This window comes from Melozone crissalis, unplaced genomic scaffold (assembly GCF_028551555.1).
Source record: "Melozone crissalis strain CALT ecotype California unplaced genomic scaffold, PUWL_Pcris_2 ptg000023l_1, whole genome shotgun sequence".
Taxonomy (NCBI): domain Eukaryota; kingdom Metazoa; phylum Chordata; class Aves; order Passeriformes; family Passerellidae; genus Melozone; species Melozone crissalis.
This window is the reverse complement of record NW_026535801.1, coordinates 26,187,462-26,203,524: the sequence shown is the minus strand read 5'-3', so window position 1 is coordinate 26,203,524 and position 16,063 is coordinate 26,187,462. Positions and strand designations below refer to the sequence as shown.

Sequence of the window (16,063 nt, the reverse complement as noted above, 5' to 3'; positions counted from 1 at the left end):
CCTGGAAGGGGTGTTTAGTCACAGCCCCAAGGGAGATAGTTCCTGTATTGTGGAACATATGCCTTCTAGTGAACTTTGGGGTGCAGTACCCAGATCTGGGAATAGCATGTTCTGTTAGGGAACTCCTAGACTGTACAGAGCAAGATTCTCCTTCCTTCAGCTAGCAACCTGCACCCTCCTATCCTGACCACTTCATTCCCCCTAGCAGGGAGAGCTAGGATGGGAGTCTCTGCCACTGATCCTCAGGCCATAGCTGGATGCCAGGGAGATCCCTGAGGAGGGAGCATAGCTCCCCAGATCCTCTTCCCCCCCCAACAAGCAGAGTAGATGGCATCCAGTTAAGTGAAATAATTTATATAATTAAAGACATCTTCATACAAAACCCCTGGCTTGGCCCCTGGATGGTGAGGGCAAAGCAGGGCAGGCTGGAAAAATTACAAAGCACGCACTGGAGAAGGGTGGTGAAACCATGTCCCTCGTCCCTCTGTACACAGGGCGCAGGGCAGCGCCGGGACGCCGTCCCTTGACACAGTTCTAGCGATCGGGCCGCTGGACGCAGAACACTTTGGCTTGGTGGTCGCCAGAGGTGGTCACCACAATGGAGGCATCCCTGCAGGGAGACAGGGCTCAGAGGTGGCCTGGGGGCTTCCAGTATCCCTGACCATCACCCTCAGCCCAGCTCTGAAGTGCTGCACTCCCCTTTGAGACCCTGAAGTGTCAGCATGGACCTAAGTTTGTCCCCCACCTTGGGACCAGATCACAAGGGCACTCAAGAGGCAGCTTGTGATGTGAGCTCTTAGGCTCCCCCCACCCAGCAGGGAAGGGGTCCGGGGGTGCCTGCTCACTTGTTGACGGCGAAGTCGAGGATTTCAGCGGAGTGCCCTCGGTACTCGCTGATCATCTTCCCCGAGCGGGCGTCCCAGAGCCGCACGGCCCCGTCCAGGCTGCAGGTGTACACCACGGCCGAGCTCTCCTCCCACAGCAGCTGCACGATCCCTGACTGGGGCACGGGGAGACCGCAGTGGGGACCTCCAGCAAGGCTTAGCTCCCCCCATGTACCCCAACCCCCTCATGGTGTCTGCAATCCCCCCAGGAGAGCCAGACCCCAGGGCCAAGCACATCCCCTTTGCAGAGACTGTGGCTGCCCTCTGGGGAAGCCCAAGGCTAAGGGAGAAGTACAAATTGGGAACTGGCCCTTGGGCTCCAAGGGAGATCTCCAAAAGGCCCAAACCCACCTCCCAGGCTTGGGTGGGGAGGGAGGGCAGTACCTCATGTTGGCACTTATGCCTCAGGCTCTGTGTGGAGAGGTCGTAAATAGCCAGAGTGCCATCAAGATAGCCCACAGCAGCCAGTGGCATCCTACAGACAGGGGAAGAGGCATTACATGGGACATGGGGAAGCGGGGATGCAAACACATAAAGGCTCCAGGTAAAAGGCAAACCCTATGCTGAAGGCTACAATGTCTGGAGAAGATGAGGGACAACCTGATGGCTGGAGCCATCAAACACCCCACTTGGGAAATCCAAAGGTACAGCAAGTGAGCAATCAGCCCATGGTTTGTGAAGATGACAAGGTCCTGGCAAGAAAACAGCTGTCTGCAGAGTATCCCAGCCAAGCACTGGTCCATCAGGCTAGCCCAGAATCCCAACAGTTGCAGGGAGGACTGAGCAGCTGGTGTCCCTTGGCCTCATACCAAAGGGATCTGGCATCTCCACACCCAGCTGGGGAGGATGGAGGCAAGAGAAATGCAGCAGATTGAGCTCAAGGGATGCAAATGGATCTGTATGACAAGCTCTGTAAGATGTAGCACTGAATAGGGGCTGTCTCAACACTCACACATTACAGAAGCCCAGTGACTCCACTGAGTTGGACTCTGCCTCCTCGCCCTCACTGATGGGTGCCTTGGGGGTCACGCTGTCCATCTTGAACACGCACACCACCTGGGTAGAGGGAGGGTGGCTATACCCCGAGGGAAGGAGACCCAGATGCACAAAGGTCCCGTTCGTACTCGATACCGAGTGTGCGCCCTCATTAGAACAAGGCGCGGCCCCAAATCCTCAGCTCCCGGGAGCAAACAAGACGGAACTTCCTCCCAGGAGCCGGGCGGGACCACCGAGCCCGCCTTCACCCGCAGCGCGAGGGCGCCGCCTGCCGGCTGCCGATGGCCGCACACCGGCCCCGCATCTGAGGGGCCCACAGCGCTCTTGGCTCTGCCCTTGGCTCAGGACAGGGGACTTGGGGGGTCCCCAGCGCTCCTGGCTCTGCCCTGGCTCAGGTCAGGGGACTTGGGGGGTCCCCAGCGCTCCTGGCTGTGCCCAGCCCCCACAGACGCACCTTGCCCGTGGCAGAGTTGATCAGCTTGGCGTGACAGTCCACAGAGCCCGTCATGATCAAACTGCCATCCTGGTTGCTGGCCACACACGTCAAGGGGTCCTGATGGCCATCCTGGCCTGGGGGGTGAGCAGCAGGAATGAGCATTATGTGCCCTCCCCACAGAGCCCCAGTGAGCCTTGAAACACCATCCTGCAGCCTCCACCCTGCCTGGCTCTGCCAGCACCCCCACAAGCAACAGCCACCACTGTGACAGAGAAACCCTGTGCCAGGCTCTCTCCTGCCCTCACAGACGCCTCCTCCCCACTCAGGCAGAAGTCAGAGCCCGCTAGAATGGGCTGTTTGCCCACTGGGGAGCAGCCCAGGTGATAAACCTCTTCCTTCTTCCTTACCTTTCAGGACATGCAGCGAGGTTCCCTGCTTTAGGTCCCAGATGCGCATGGTCCCATCCTCATACCCCACCACTGCTCGCTTCCCTGGGTAAGACAGAAATAGCAGATAGAGACAGAGATAGCAAATAGAGCCAAAGATAGCAAATAGGGCCCCCATCCCCCTGCCTCCCATTCAGCACAGCCTGGGAGAAGCAGCAGGGCAGATGGCCCACACAGAGCTGGTGACATTTCACACTCCAGAGAGGCCCCGTGCCTCACCATCAGGCAGGATCCTGCCACATGTGGCTGGGCATGCTGGACCCTGAAAGGTCTTGCAGTCCCCACTGGGAATCTTCCACATCCAGGTGTTGCCATCAGCTGTACCAGCCAGAAGCACGTGGGCTTGAGGGTGCCACTCCATCCACTGGGCAGAGAGAGGGACAGGCAGTGTCACCCAAGTGCTGCCACCCCACTTGCTGGCTGGGGAACCCTTCATAGCACCACTCACCTCCAAATCCCCCACCTCAAAGGACCACACCTCCTCCTTGGCATCCACCCGCCACACTTTGATAAGCCCAGACATGTCACCTGTGGCCACGAACACAGAGTCGTGACTGAAGCCAGCACAGGTGACCGAGTCCTTGTGTCCTGTGAACATCAGGGGACAGAGACTGCTCAGGCCAAGCCATGGAAGATGGCTAGGAGCACAGCATCCTGAGGGAAATGTGTGCAGATAGGCACTGCTGAGAGGGGACACAGCTGCTCACTGCACCTCACCTGAGCACTCAAACAGGAGCTCCCCGTCACTCACGCGCCACACAAAGGCCTTGTCATCCTCTCCGCCTGTCACTGCCAGCGTGTTGGTCTTGGGGTCAAGGCTCACACAGAAGACAGAATCTTCACAAAAGAGCAAAGAGAGGCTGCATGGCTATGGTGCTGATCCCACCTCACCTGACGTTCCCAGGGCATCCAAACCCCGTGCAGCACTGGGCCTGGGTGGGATGTCAGCAAGCTGAACTCTCAACCCAACCCAGTAGGAACCAATTCTTCACGTGGGAGAGGAGGAGCACAGCCTTTCTGTTGAGCTTAGGGCCAGCTGCTAATGGAATGGGAAGCCCAAAGGGCTCTTCTGCCAGAGCACAAGGCAGAAACAAGCCCAGGGCAGCTCTGAGTCCCAAGAAGGCTGGGAGACAGCAGCCGAGCAAGGCACTCTGCACCCCTGGACTCTGGGGAAAGCCAAGACGGGGCCAGGTCCCGAGGGGGTCCCAGCTGCTTCTGCCCGTGCCCAGCACTCACCGGAGTGGAGGGAGAACGTGACCTCGCTGTCGTCCTGTGCCTCCATGCCGTCCTCCACCCCCTCGTCATCCTCCGACTCCCAAGCCTCGCCATCGGGCTCCTCTGCCCCCTCGTCCTCAAAGTCCACGTCCTCCATCTCCTCGGCCAGGTCATCTGCAGAGGGCGAGGGTCAGGGCGGGGCTCTCGGCCTGCCCGGCTCGGCGGACAGTGGGGTGGCTGCGGGCCGGGGAGCGGGGGATGCGCGATGCCGCCGGGGCCACGAGCCCCAGGGCAGGGAAACCACAGAGGAACGGGACGCGACACGGGGAGAGGCCGCGGGCCGGGGGGATGTCCCGGCCGGGCCTGGCACTGGGGTGGGGCCGCAGCGCTCCCGGTGCCCCGGCGGGAGGCCGGACCCCCACAGGCCCTGCCCGGCGCGTGGCGCAGGGCGCTCCGTCTCACCCGGCCCGGGCGGGCCCAGCTCCACCACCTCGATGATCTCCTCGTCGCCGTGCAGGTCCAGCGCCCCCGGGTCCTCCCCGGGCTCCATGCCGACCCACCCCGCCGCCGCTGCCGCCGCTGCCGCCGCTTCCGCCGCGCGCCCCGCCCCGCCCCGGCCGGTCCCCGCCCGCCGCAGCCAACCACGGCCCGAGCCCGCGCGCGGATCCCGCCCTTTCCGCCGGCAGCGCGGGCCGGCCCCGCCCTGCGGGGTGCATGCTGGGAGATGTAGTTTTCTGCGCACGGACCTTGCCGCGTCGCCCGCCGACAGTCTCCGAGCGGCGAAACTGCAGCTCCCGGCATGCAGCGGAGCTGCTGGTGCACACCGGCACCATGGCGGCGGCGCGAGGCGGATTGCGGGGTAACGACGGGCGGGCGAGCGGGTGGGCAGGAGCAGGGGGCAACCCCGGCGCGGGTGGACCGGGACCGTTCCGCCACCTCCCTCATGGTACCGCTCCGCGGCTTTCGGCACAAGCGCCCCGAGACCGACGCACCCCCGCCCCGCCCTGCCCCGCCGAGGAGAGGGCGTAGGGCCACGCCCCTCTTGTGTTGGTCACGCCCCTGGCGCAGAGCCCGTCTTTGAGCGCCCCCTGGCGGAAGGGCAGGGCCTATGGCAGGGCGATGCGAATGGGAACGGACAGGGAAGAGGGCAGGGATAAGGGTAGGGTAAGGACAGGGACAGGAGCTTCAGGCTGGGCCCCCCACACTCTACCCCATGGCTGTCCCTCCCTAATGCTTCTCTCCCCGCAGGACTGCTGGTGGCAGCCAGAGCTCCAGGCACGGGCTGGGGGCGGCCGGACGCCCGGGGCACACGGCTCTTTGGGCAGAGCTGCCCCCGGCCCGCGGGACAAGGAGCCGGTCAGGAGCCAGTCAGGAGCGGGGGGCTGCCCGAGGGCGTGGAGTACATCCCCACGCGCAAGAAGGGCAAGAACCCGATGAAGCCGGTGGGAGTGGCCTGGTGAGTGACTCAGGTGGTGGGAGAGGTCGGCACTGGGAGGGCCGGGGTGGAACAGGGGGCTTGGGGATCTGTACAGGGTGCTGTCCATGCAGCCCCAGCGTGGCACAGCACCCTTGCTTCCCCACCCACTCTCTCCATCTCCTTGACTGCTGGCTGTCCTGCAGGGCCATTGGGTTGCCTTCCGGCATCATCCTCTTCCTCCTGACCAAGCGGCAAGTGGACAAAAACCGCCTTGAGCAGCAAAAAGCCCGCCGAGCAATGATGGAAGCCAACCAGGGCGAGTACGATTCAGAGAGATACAGCAAGATGGCCAGGGGGGCATAGCCAAGCTGCTGGCCATCTGGTGACACCAGCCCCATGAACACATGACAGTGGCATCTGCCCTGCCTGTCCAGACCATGATGTGGTTGTGAAGCTGAATAGGAACAAATAAAGTGAAACAGCTCAGTGCCACTGTGGTCACTCCCTCAATGCTCAGCCCCAGGCTCTGCCTGCCTGAGCAGTGGGGGCCCCAGCTGTTCTGCAGCTGGGCTTCTGCCCACAACAGCAGGGGCTACAGGCAGGGGAGGGAGGCCAGCCTTGGAGCAGTGTGACCTTGGCTTTCCCTTCCCAAATCAGTGTTTGTGCTGCACCAGGCCGCAGCCCCCATTGAGTCTGCCCACAGGTTTTCTGAGGGAGTTGCCACACGAGTAAGAACTGGGACTGTCTGGAAAACTGAAGTGTTTTATTTAGCAAGTGCAACTTTGCCCACATCCGTGGCTGCAGGGCCTCAGCAATGTGAGCTCTGCCACAGAGGTCCCAGCTGCCCCCTGCCCACACCAGGCACAGCCACAGCCCGGGGAGGGGGCATGGCCAGAGCCACATTTAAGGCACAGAGTGAATGGCACCAACTGTTCTCTGCCAAAACATCCCAACATGACCCCAGGAGCCGCTGCCAGCTCCCTGTGCCCAGGCAGGGCTGTGACATTCCGCTGCCAGCCCAATGCCATTGGCACAGCCTCCCTAAGTGGTGCCAGGGCTGGGCTAAACTGCCTAAAGGCTGGCAGCCAGTCCCCCCACTGCCCTCAGAGCTTGTTGTGGGATGATCAAGGGAAGCCCTTTCCTTAGCAGCCTACAGGTAGGAATGCCAAAGCATTAAGAGTCACAGTAAGCAGACTATCCTGTACAGAGACCAGAGGAGGGGTGGGGGCAGCTGGAGAGGGACAGGAGGGGTCCCAGGGCTAATCCCGGCCCACTATCTGCAGGAGGAAGGTGAAGATGTAGATGATGTCAGTGTAGATGGTGAGGGCACCGTAGACATACTCCTCGGGGCTCAGCGTGTTCTTCCTGTTTCCCAGCACGAGTTGGGTGTCATAGGCAAGGAACTGCAGGGACAGAGGGTGTCAGGCAAGGGGCAGGGGGGATTCCTCCCTCCCCAGTGCCCGCCCCACTCACCAGTGTGAAGGCGATGGCGCCGATGGCCGCGTACAGCATGTGGAGCCAGGGCACCTGCACGGGAAGGGAGCACAGCACGGTGAGCCGGGTGCAGGCAGGCAGCAGGCGAGGCAGGGCATGTCCTGCCTCCTCCCAGCTCCGGAGGGGCTGCTGCCGATGCTGACACACCCTCTCCCTGCAGGCAGGCTGCCTTCCACACCCTGCTTCCAGCAGAGGGACCACCCAAACCCCCAGCCCTGGGGACAGCCAACCGGGAACACCCAGGCTCCCCACAGCCCCTCTCTCCTTCCCACTCACGTATTTGAAGGAGAGGACAATGGCAGTGATGATCCCGGTCACCATGACCACGATGCCCAGCACGCAGAACAGCCCCGGACACGATGTAAAATCAACCTGATATGGAGGGGGGACACACAAATGTCACAGGAGAGCCCAGGGCGTCCCCACTGACCAGCTCCCCACACCTGGCCCATAGAGAGCAGGGTGCATCCCTCTCCTTGCCTTGGTCTGGAAGCAGAAGATGGTCACAACGATGGCCACAATGGCGGTGATGAGCATGGCAATCAGGACAGCTTTCGTGTTGTACATGCTACAGACAAAGAAAGTCACCTCCCATGTCAGTATCCTCCTGCCAGAGGGGTGGTGGAGACCCTCCCTCACAGCCCCAGTCCTGGACAGGAACTCTGCAGTCCCTGAGCCCAAGGGACTGGAGCATCTCCTGGCTCCTGGCAGCCTCTCAGCTGGGCTGGCTGCATAGTGGGGGACGGGAGGGACCCCAGATCTATAACCACAGGGTCCCCAGCGCATACCTGGCAATGGTGCCCGTCATCAGCCCCATGGCCAGCGTCTGTGGGAGAGAAGGGTGAGCTCAGTAGGCTGCCCACCTGCCCACATGTCCTCCTGTCCCTCCCAGCACACCCAGGGGGAGCTGGGGTGCCATGGGGGCACCACCAGGACCCCCTGCCAGTCCCAGCCCACTCACAAAGATGCTCAGCAGGATAATATTCCAGGGGAAGCGTCTCCTGAGAACGAAACAGGAGAGAGGTAAGTTAGTGACAGCAACCATGTCATGTCCCCCTGCTCCCCACCACCCAGGGGCAGCCCCAAGCAGGAACCTATCTTGATGTTCTGGAGACACCCCCCAAACCCACACACCCACCCTGAGGGCCCTAGGGGCTCACCGGGGACCCTGGCAGCAGGCCAGCACCAGGTAGGTCACCAGGAACACAGCACTGCAAGGAGAGACAGCAGATGTGAGCCCCACAGATCCCACAGGATCAGCCTGGGAGGCTCTGGATGTGGGGGCACAAGCCAGCAGAGCCCTACTCACTATGAGGCGTAGTAGATGGCAACATTCCTCTGGACGAAGGAGCGGACAGGGTGGCTGTGGGACAGCAGGGACAATGTGAGGGAGAGGAGACAGCAGCTACTGTCTCCTCTGAACACCCCCAGGGAACTCAAGCTCCTCTCTTTTTCAGGAGGAACCCTCTACTCACACAAAGGTGAACACAGAGATGATTCCCACTGTCACCAGGAGCTGCAGGGAGATGATGGCATAGACCTGCGAGAGACAGGGGCGTCAGCACTCAACCCCCTACCCTGACAGGTGCCCCTGGCCCCTCGGGACTCACCTTGCGGATGAAGGCGTGCCGGACTTTCCTATCCTCCCAGTCAACTGATTCAAAGGCAGAGCCATCCCCGAGGCCACTGTCACCTGTGGGGGACAGCCCTCAGCACCAGGGTCAGCATGCAGCCCCTCGCAGCACCCCTGTTTCTAGTACCCCCCCCCCAATAAAGCAAAGTGCCCCACTTACCGAACCGCATGGGCATGGAGGGCATGGCCATGCCGGGATGAGGGTACCCCCCTGACGCTGGGTACCCCCCTGGCTGCGGGTACCCCGCCCCCGCAGGGTACCCCCCAGGCTGCGGGTACCCCCCGCCATAGTGGGGCGGCTGGGGGTACCCGCCGGGGGGCGGGGGGTAGAGGGGGTTCTTGTCATCGTAGAGCGGGGGGGCGCTGGGACGCGACATGCCGGCTCCCTGCACCTCCCACGGGCACCTGCAGGGGACAGAAGGCGCGGGGGCTTCAGCACGGCTCACCGGGGCAGCACCTGCTCGGTGAGTGCAGCCGCAGGGACAGGGACAGAGGGGATCGAGCAGCCACAAATCCTCCCCCTCCCACTTTAATAGCGGCTCCTAATGAGTAAGGGCAAGGTGGCCTCAATGCCAGCAGGTCAATAAGAGACCAGGGATATCCCTTGGCTGGGGCCACCCGCATTCCTGCGCCCTGAGTCCCCGGCACCCGCGTCAGTGGCCAGCCGCGGGCAGGGCACAGCCACGCGCTGACTCAGGCTGTGCCGGGGCCGTGACCTTTCCACAGGGGCCTGATCCCTCTGGCCGTGACCTTTCCACAGGGGCCTGGCCTCTCCACTCTTTGAAGCCTTCCCTGAGATTGCCAGGGAGGAAGGAGCAGCACCCCTGGCTGGTCTGTGGCTCCTGGTGGCACCACACTGAGGACAAATGGCATCACCCTGCCAACTGCCTGGGATGGAAACACAGGCTCTGATCGTCATCACAGCCACGCAGATCCCACTGCCACTCCCATTTCAGGGGTGTCCCCCACCCAACAGCCGCATGCGTCACATAGGGGCTCCAGAACTCCTGAGTCCCCTTGTAAGGGGATGTGACACCCACATCCCCTCTACAGGAGATGGACTCTACCTCGGGCAGCAGACCTGGGACCCCCTGGGGCTGAGCTCCCCTCCTCGGCCACACCAGGCCCCCTCACAGAGCCCCCGGCAGCTGTGAGCAGGCAGCCTGGGCTCAAGGCCAGCTGGGCTTGGTCCCAGCAGGAGGAGGAGAAGGAAAGCAGGATCTCCAAGGCCAGGAAAACAACAGCGCTGCCAGTAGAGAGTGCCAGGTCTTTACCCACCTCCCACCCTCTCAGCACTAGCACCCCAGAGCCCAGGAAGGTGCCAGGATCCCCCAGCACCCTCCTGCCCGCAGCGGTGATGTGATCTTGGGACCATCCCAGGGAAGGAACGAGGATCTGTTGCTAACCAGGCCCAGGCTAGGAGGGAATTGGGCCCTTCCTCCTGTGTGACGCCAGTGCTTCCTTCCCGCGGCCCGGGGCACACCCATGCCAGCCATGCCGGGCTGGGAGAGCAGTTCCGTGCCTGTCCCTCCATCCCTCCTGCCACCCAACTGTGCCAGCCACGGCAGAGCTGCCACAGTCACACTGCCCTTCCTCATGGCGATGACGACAGCACCAAAAATCAATAACCGGCGTGGCAGTGACCATGCGGACGGGAAGTTCACTTTCTCCACACTGGTTTCCCAGAAAGCACAGGGGACCCCCGGTACCGCCTCATCTGTGGGGCCAGGGAAGGGCCCAAAACAGGACCTTGACCCTAGGAAAGCCTCTGTGACTGACACTCAAGTTACAGGGGGACCAGAGTCCCCAGGAGGCAGCCCAGGTGTCTGGGGAAAGCGGGGTGTATTTGGCTGGCACCAGATCAGCAGGGTCCTACCCTGTGCCCATGACCAGCACCTTGGGACTGCTCCAGCCCCTCGGGACTGCTCCAGCCCCTCCTGCTTCCACCGCATTGGGGTAGCCTTGGGCACGGGGAAGGAACCAGCCTGACGGGTCCCAGCAGCTGCCACACCCAGGGAAGCAGGCAGCCGAACCCTCCTCGGTCCATGGCACTGCACAGTCCCGAAACTCAGGTCACCAGCTGGATGGTAGGTGGCAACCCGGGGCCAGCTCAGTGGCATGACACGGTCCCTGGGGACAGGGTGCTACTCTGCACTGGCACCGTGACTCAGCACAGATAAGGCACATATAGCAGGCACATGGGGCACAGCCAACATCATCCCTTCCACAATCTCACGGGCAGCACAGGTTGTGTCCCCACCATCCACTGTGGCACTCCTGCCAGACTTGGGCCCCTGCCACAAGCTCCACAGGTTCCTGGAGGAAACACAACCACCTTAGGAGGGGATCATGGTTTGGGGCACGGGACAGAGCTCCCCACATTCAGGCTTCCTGAGAGGGCACCTCACTCTTGAAGAACTTGGAAGCTCCCACCAGTACAGCACGGGTTGCTACAACACAGCCTAGTATGGCGCAGCAGAGTGGCACAGCCTGGCATGGCATGGCACAGCCTGGTACAGTACAATAGGGCACAGCTGCCTCCTGCAGCACAGCACGGATCAGTACAGCACAATCCAACAGCACAGCACAACTTGTCCCGGCCCGGCCCAGCCCAGGCCAGTCGCGCTCAGTTGACACAAGAGTCAGTAGGGCCCACCCAGGCGGGATGTCCTGGCTGGCCCACACTGCTAACACACAACACAAGCTTGCTGGGGTTCGGCATCGCCTCTCCCACATCCCTGCCCCTCTGCAAGCTCTCCCAGGGGCACAGACATGGGACAGAGGCGTCCTCCTGTGCCCCAGCACCCCCAACTACGCAGTGCTGGTCCCCACACACCCCCATGGCGTCACCCCCACATCTTGCCGAGCACAAACCCGTGCCCACCCCTCCCGAGACACCCCACGGGGTCCGTGAGGACACTCGTCCGTGAGGACACCATCCACAGCACAAGTGTCGCTGCCCTCCCACGAACCACCCGCACCCCGCCCCGATTCCCTGCCACGCCATCGCGTGGGGTCCGGAAAACAGCACCAGCGCCACAGAGGACCCCGCGCGTGGGGGTCCCGTCCCCCCGCGTCCCTCCCCGCGGGACCGCGCTCCGTTCCCCCTCCTCCCGCCGCCCAACCCGACGTGCCCCCACCCACTCCGGTGACGGGAGCGGGGTGTCGCAGCGTGTCCCCGCTGTTTAGCGAACCCCCAGGCCCCGTCGGCCTCCGGGGCGCTCGGGAGAGCGCTGGGACAGCCCCTGGCCGGCTGTGGCACCGGAGGGCGCAGGGTCAGGGGGGTGGGGAGACGAAGCGGGCGGAGGGGAGTCGAGAGAACGAGGGGGACCGCCGGGGGCCGCGGGCGGGGCTCGGGAACGGCGGGGGTCGCGGCGCGGGGCGGGCCGCCCTACCTGCTGCGCGCTGCTCCGCCGGGCTGCGGCCGCCGCCGGACGGGACGGGCCGGGACGGGTCGGACGGGGCGGGGGCAGCCACCGCCCACCGCGCCCCCCCGCGGCGGCTCCGCGCCCTGCACCCGGGGCGGCCGGTACCGGCGGCGGGGCGCGCTGTCCCTCCCGCCTGTTGCTGCCGGGGCCGTGCCCCGCTGCCCTCGCCCGTCCCCCCGGGATTTCCCTCCCGCCGGCTCTGACGTCACTCAGGGACCCCCTTCCTCACCAATGACGTCAGCGGGGGGACACCCCTCGCGGCGGCGGGGGGGGAATCCCCTCCTCTCGGGGGGTGACGCGAGCGCGGGGCCGAGCGTTGCCCCCCCCGCTCCCTCCCGGTGCCGCGGCGGCGGCGGGGCCGGCAGGGGGCGCGGCGGGCGCGTGACGCCGGTTGGCGGCATGGCCGCGGGGCCCGGCGGGGCGGCGGCGGCGGCGGCAGCGGCCGGGGCGCGCGGGCTCGGGGCCGCCTGCCTGCGCCTCCTCCGCCGCGCCCGCCGCGCCGCCGCCGCGCTCATGGCCTTCGCCGCCCCGCTGCTGTTCCGCCTGGGGTGAGTGACCGAGAGAGCGAGTGAGCGGGGCCGCTGCGGGACCCCCGCGGGGAGGCAGCCGCCACCGCCCGCCTTTGTGCTGCCGCCGGGAGGGAGGGCCCACCGCCTCCCCTGCTTCTGCGGAGCCGCGCGGGGAGGAACCTGCGGCCGCGCCGGCACCGGGACACACCGGACTGGGCTCAGCCCGCGCCGGCCGGGGGCGTGGGGGCGGGCGGTGTCAGCCCGGCCGCCGGGACCCGGGATCAGCCAGCGCCTCCCCCCGCGCGGTGCCGGTGCCCTCCCGTGCGGGGCGCCTTCTCTCGGGTGTCACCGCTGACCTGCCCCGGTGCGCCGGCCCCTGGTCCCCGGTTTCGGGCTCCCACCGCTACTACATGCTCCCGTTGTGCCATCCAGGGGTGCCCTCGGTCGGGAATGGGCTTTGCAACTCGGGTCTTTACATGTCCGTCATTGCAGCATTCCCCGTCCCGTCCCAAATTGCTGCTGTGCAAACGGGGTGGTCCCTCCGAGCCCCGCAGCCTGATGTCTTTTGCACCCCCACATGCACGGGGGCATTTCTTGCCTCCCTTTTCCTCGGCCCGTTGTCTCCTAATTCCCCGGATCATGGCAGGCTTGGGCATGTCTCCCCCCTGGAGCGTGGAGAGGAACATCCAGCTCCAGCCCCTCCTGGTGAGCACCCCGCAGCAATGTCCCCCCCCAGTCCCTGCTGCTCGAAGGAGATGGAGGATACCTGCTCAGGGAACTAAGGAACCAGTCCTGCCCTCACTACACGTCTGAGGTGTGGCGTACACACACAACTCCGATAGTTCCCCCGAATGCGAAAGTAGCCCTGTATATGTTCACTGTGGGAGTGACAGCCCCGGCAGTAGCCCCTTTCCCAAGTGGACTCCTTAGGGGACCTGGGGTTTAATGCCTAGGGCTGTCTGCCCTCCCTAGGTACAGCCTGTACGCCCGCACACGCCTGGGCTACCTGTTCTACCAGCGGCAGGTGAAGAAGGCGCGGGAGCGGTACCCGCACGGCCACTCCGTGCCCCAGCCCTGCTGCTTCCCTGGTGAGTCCGGGCAGCCCCTCCACACCTCGGCCCTGCAGTGCCCCAGCACCGGCACTTTGGGCTGGGGAGGGGCTGCCATCACTGAATTGCCCGAAGCATGTTTAACTAAGAATTTCATGTAAGATGTGGGGAGTTTGACCTGGACTCCTCCTTTTCCAGCAGGAGGGGATGATGCCCTGATTGTGTCTCTTCCCCCGCAGGGGTGAAAATCCTGCCCATTCCCGTACTCTCCAACAACTACAGCTACCTGGTCATCGACACTGGCTCCAGCCAAGCGGCCGTCATCGACCCCTCTGACCCGCTGGCTGTACAGGTGAGACCCCCACAACCACTCTGACCCGGTGTTTGGCTGTCTTCAGGTGAGGGCATGCCATGTCTCTGTATTTGGGGTTAGAGAGGAGCAAATTTGCCCCTAATCTGCAGCCCTTAGTGCCCAAGGCAAGACTGGAGCATGACAGGGGAGCTGGGAGAGATAGGGTTCAGGGAGGAAACTGGTACTTGGGTTCTCTGTCCCCCCTTATCTCTCTGTCCATATTTCTTCCCCAGGCTGCCATCGAAGAAGAGGGGGTGATGCTGGAAGCCATATTCTGCACACACAAACACTGGTAAGGGGCAAGAGGAGGCTCTGGGAGGGTTGGTAGCTGCTGGGAAGGCAGGCCCACCTGAGGTGACCCCCAGCCCTGCCCCATTTAGTGGGGGGAGTATTGGGGGTGTACATTTGGGGTCTCTGACCTCCCTGTCTGCAGGGACCACAGCGGAGGCAACGAGGCTCTCTGCCAGAAGCACAGCTCCTGCAGGGTGTATGGCAGCGCGCTCGATGCCATCCCACGGCTCACCAAGTAAGTCCTGCACCCTCCTAGCACCCTGTAAATCTGGGGGGGCTTCATTACCAACCACCACTGTCTGCAGCACTCACCCAGCAGTCCATCCCGCCAGTTCCATTATGGACAGAGTCCTGGCACACTCTTGGCACCAGTGTGCGAGAAGGGGTGCCAGGGGAGGTGCTGGGTTTGGGGGAGCACCCTGACAGTGCCCCCTGTTCCCGCACAGCCCACTTACAGACAGGGAGAAGGTGACCGTGGGCTGCCTGACCTTCGAGGCCCTCGCCACGCCTGGCCACACTGTGGGCCACATGGTCTATGTGCTGGACGGGGGCCCCTTTGGCAGCCCCCCCTGCCTCTTCTCCGGGGACCTCCTCTTCCTCGCTGGCTGTGGTGAGTGCACCCACCCCCAGACAGGGGCTTGGGGGGTTATCCCATCCTGGGATGGCTTGGGGGCTCCCCCCAGACCCCCCCCATGACAGGCAGTTGTGTGGGGGTGCAGGCAGGCCGTTTGAGGGCTCCCCTGAGACCATGCTGGCCTCCCTGGACGTGGCCGTGAGCTTGGGCGAGGACACGCTGCTTTGGCCGGGTGAGTGTCCCCAGCAGCAGGGCAGAGCTGCTGCTGTCCCCCGAGCCCCACTGCCAAGGGGGAGAGCCAGCTGGGGCTGATGCTAAGGGCTGCATGTCGGCGTCCGCAGGCCACGAATACGCACTGGAGTGCCTGACCTTCGCCAGCCTCTTGGAGCTGGACAATTCCGCGCTGGAGCAGAAGCTGCAGTGGGCAGTGCAGCAACGCCAGGAGAAGAGGAGCACGGTGAGGCCTGGGGGTCCCTGGGGGCAGCCCCCACCACCCCAACCCCTCACGGGGTTCCCTTGGCAGGGATGCTGCCCCCCAACACCCTCTTGCATGGGGGGTGCCATGGGGCAGGGGGCTCTGGGGGCATTCCCAGCTCCCTGCCAGGGGTGCTGCCTCCAGCAGGGGAGCTGAGCTGCTGCCCCCACAGTGCCCCTCCACGCTGGGGGAGGAGCAGACCTACAACCCCTTCCTGCGGACCCACCGGCCCGAGCTGCAGGAGGCGCTGGGGCTGTGGCAGGCCGGGGGGGAGGACCCCGACGCCTTCCGTGCCCGGGTCCTCAAGGAGGTGCGGAGGCGCAAGGACCTCTACCAAGCCACCTAGATCTGCCCCCCTGCCCGGGCTCCCCCTTTCCACGGGGCCGGGTGATGGTTGGGCACAGGGGGCCCAAGGCTCTGTGGTTTGTTTTGCTGTGAATCTCCCTCCTGGGGTGCAGGGTTGGGGGAAGAGTGGACACCCCCTTAAGTGGGCACCCCGTAAGGGATCCTTGCCTTTGCTCCCTCCAACTTGGGGGTCACCAGCTGTCACGTAGAAGCACCTCAATCCCCTCTTGGGGGTCTGTAGCCCTCCACCTCAATCAATGATGGGGCTATAGGAATGGCACCAAGGGCTTCTCCTACAATCCCCTCCACACTCCCCCGTTTTTCTGTGAGTCTCAAATTTCCCCACCACCACCACTACCACTACTCAGCCCCCTCCCCTTGAGCCCCCAGTGTTGTGAATCTCCTTTGTGGGGGCTGGGATGGAGCCAGCAAGGGGAGGCGGGCCGGCAGTACTACCTCCAGGCACGGGGCTCCCATCCTTGACGCCGGAGCCCCCCTGTACGCACACACACGCACACA

At 64.0% G+C, this 16,063-nt stretch overlaps 3 protein-coding genes across 4 annotated transcripts; 1 reads left to right on the top strand and 2 right to left on the bottom strand.

The window, feature by feature from the left end:
• Window positions 1–65: 65 nt before the first annotated feature.
• AAMP (angio associated migratory cell protein) lies at window positions 66–4,560 on the bottom strand. Its single transcript, XM_054277697.1, has 11 exons — window positions 4,440–4,560; window positions 3,999–4,151; window positions 3,480–3,599; window positions 3,211–3,350; window positions 2,982–3,126; window positions 2,724–2,807; window positions 2,335–2,450; window positions 1,837–1,940; window positions 1,269–1,359; window positions 846–1,000; window positions 66–610 (listed from the first exon to the last, which is right to left on the bottom strand). The coding sequence occupies exons 1-11, from the start codon at window positions 4,525–4,527 to the stop codon at window positions 535–537; spliced, it is 1,272 nt and encodes a 423-aa protein (XP_054133672.1). The 5' UTR covers window positions 4,528–4,560; the 3' UTR covers window positions 66–534.
• A 197-nt stretch (window positions 4,561–4,757) lies between these two features.
• Window positions 4,758–16,063, top strand: PNKD (PNKD metallo-beta-lactamase domain containing). Of its 2 annotated transcripts, XM_054278335.1 has the most exons (10): window positions 4,758–4,836; window positions 5,226–5,433; window positions 13,431–13,546; window positions 13,747–13,859; window positions 14,093–14,151; window positions 14,293–14,385; window positions 14,597–14,760; window positions 14,870–14,956; window positions 15,066–15,181; window positions 15,372–16,063. In XM_054278335.1, exons 1-10 carry the CDS (start codon window positions 4,809–4,811, stop codon window positions 15,543–15,545), a joined length of 1,158 nt encoding a protein of 385 aa, XP_054134310.1. In that variant the 5' UTR covers window positions 4,758–4,808; the 3' UTR covers window positions 15,546–16,063. The 2 variants fall into 2 exon arrangements, with proteins under 2 accessions (XP_054134310.1, XP_054134309.1); XM_054278334.1 differs by lacking the exons at window positions 4,758–4,836; window positions 5,226–5,433 and adding an exon at window positions 12,426–12,497.
• On the bottom strand, window positions 6,141–11,963 carry TMBIM1 (transmembrane BAX inhibitor motif containing 1). The gene is made up of 12 exons (XM_054278336.1): window positions 11,917–11,963; window positions 8,682–8,926; window positions 8,499–8,581; window positions 8,364–8,428; window positions 8,198–8,251; window positions 8,049–8,099; window positions 7,850–7,889; window positions 7,677–7,714; window positions 7,369–7,456; window positions 7,165–7,260; window positions 6,868–6,921; window positions 6,141–6,797 (listed from the first exon to the last, which is right to left on the bottom strand). Exons 2-12 carry the CDS (start codon window positions 8,896–8,898, stop codon window positions 6,654–6,656), a joined length of 930 nt encoding a protein of 309 aa, XP_054134311.1. The 5' UTR covers window positions 8,899–8,926; window positions 11,917–11,963; the 3' UTR covers window positions 6,141–6,653.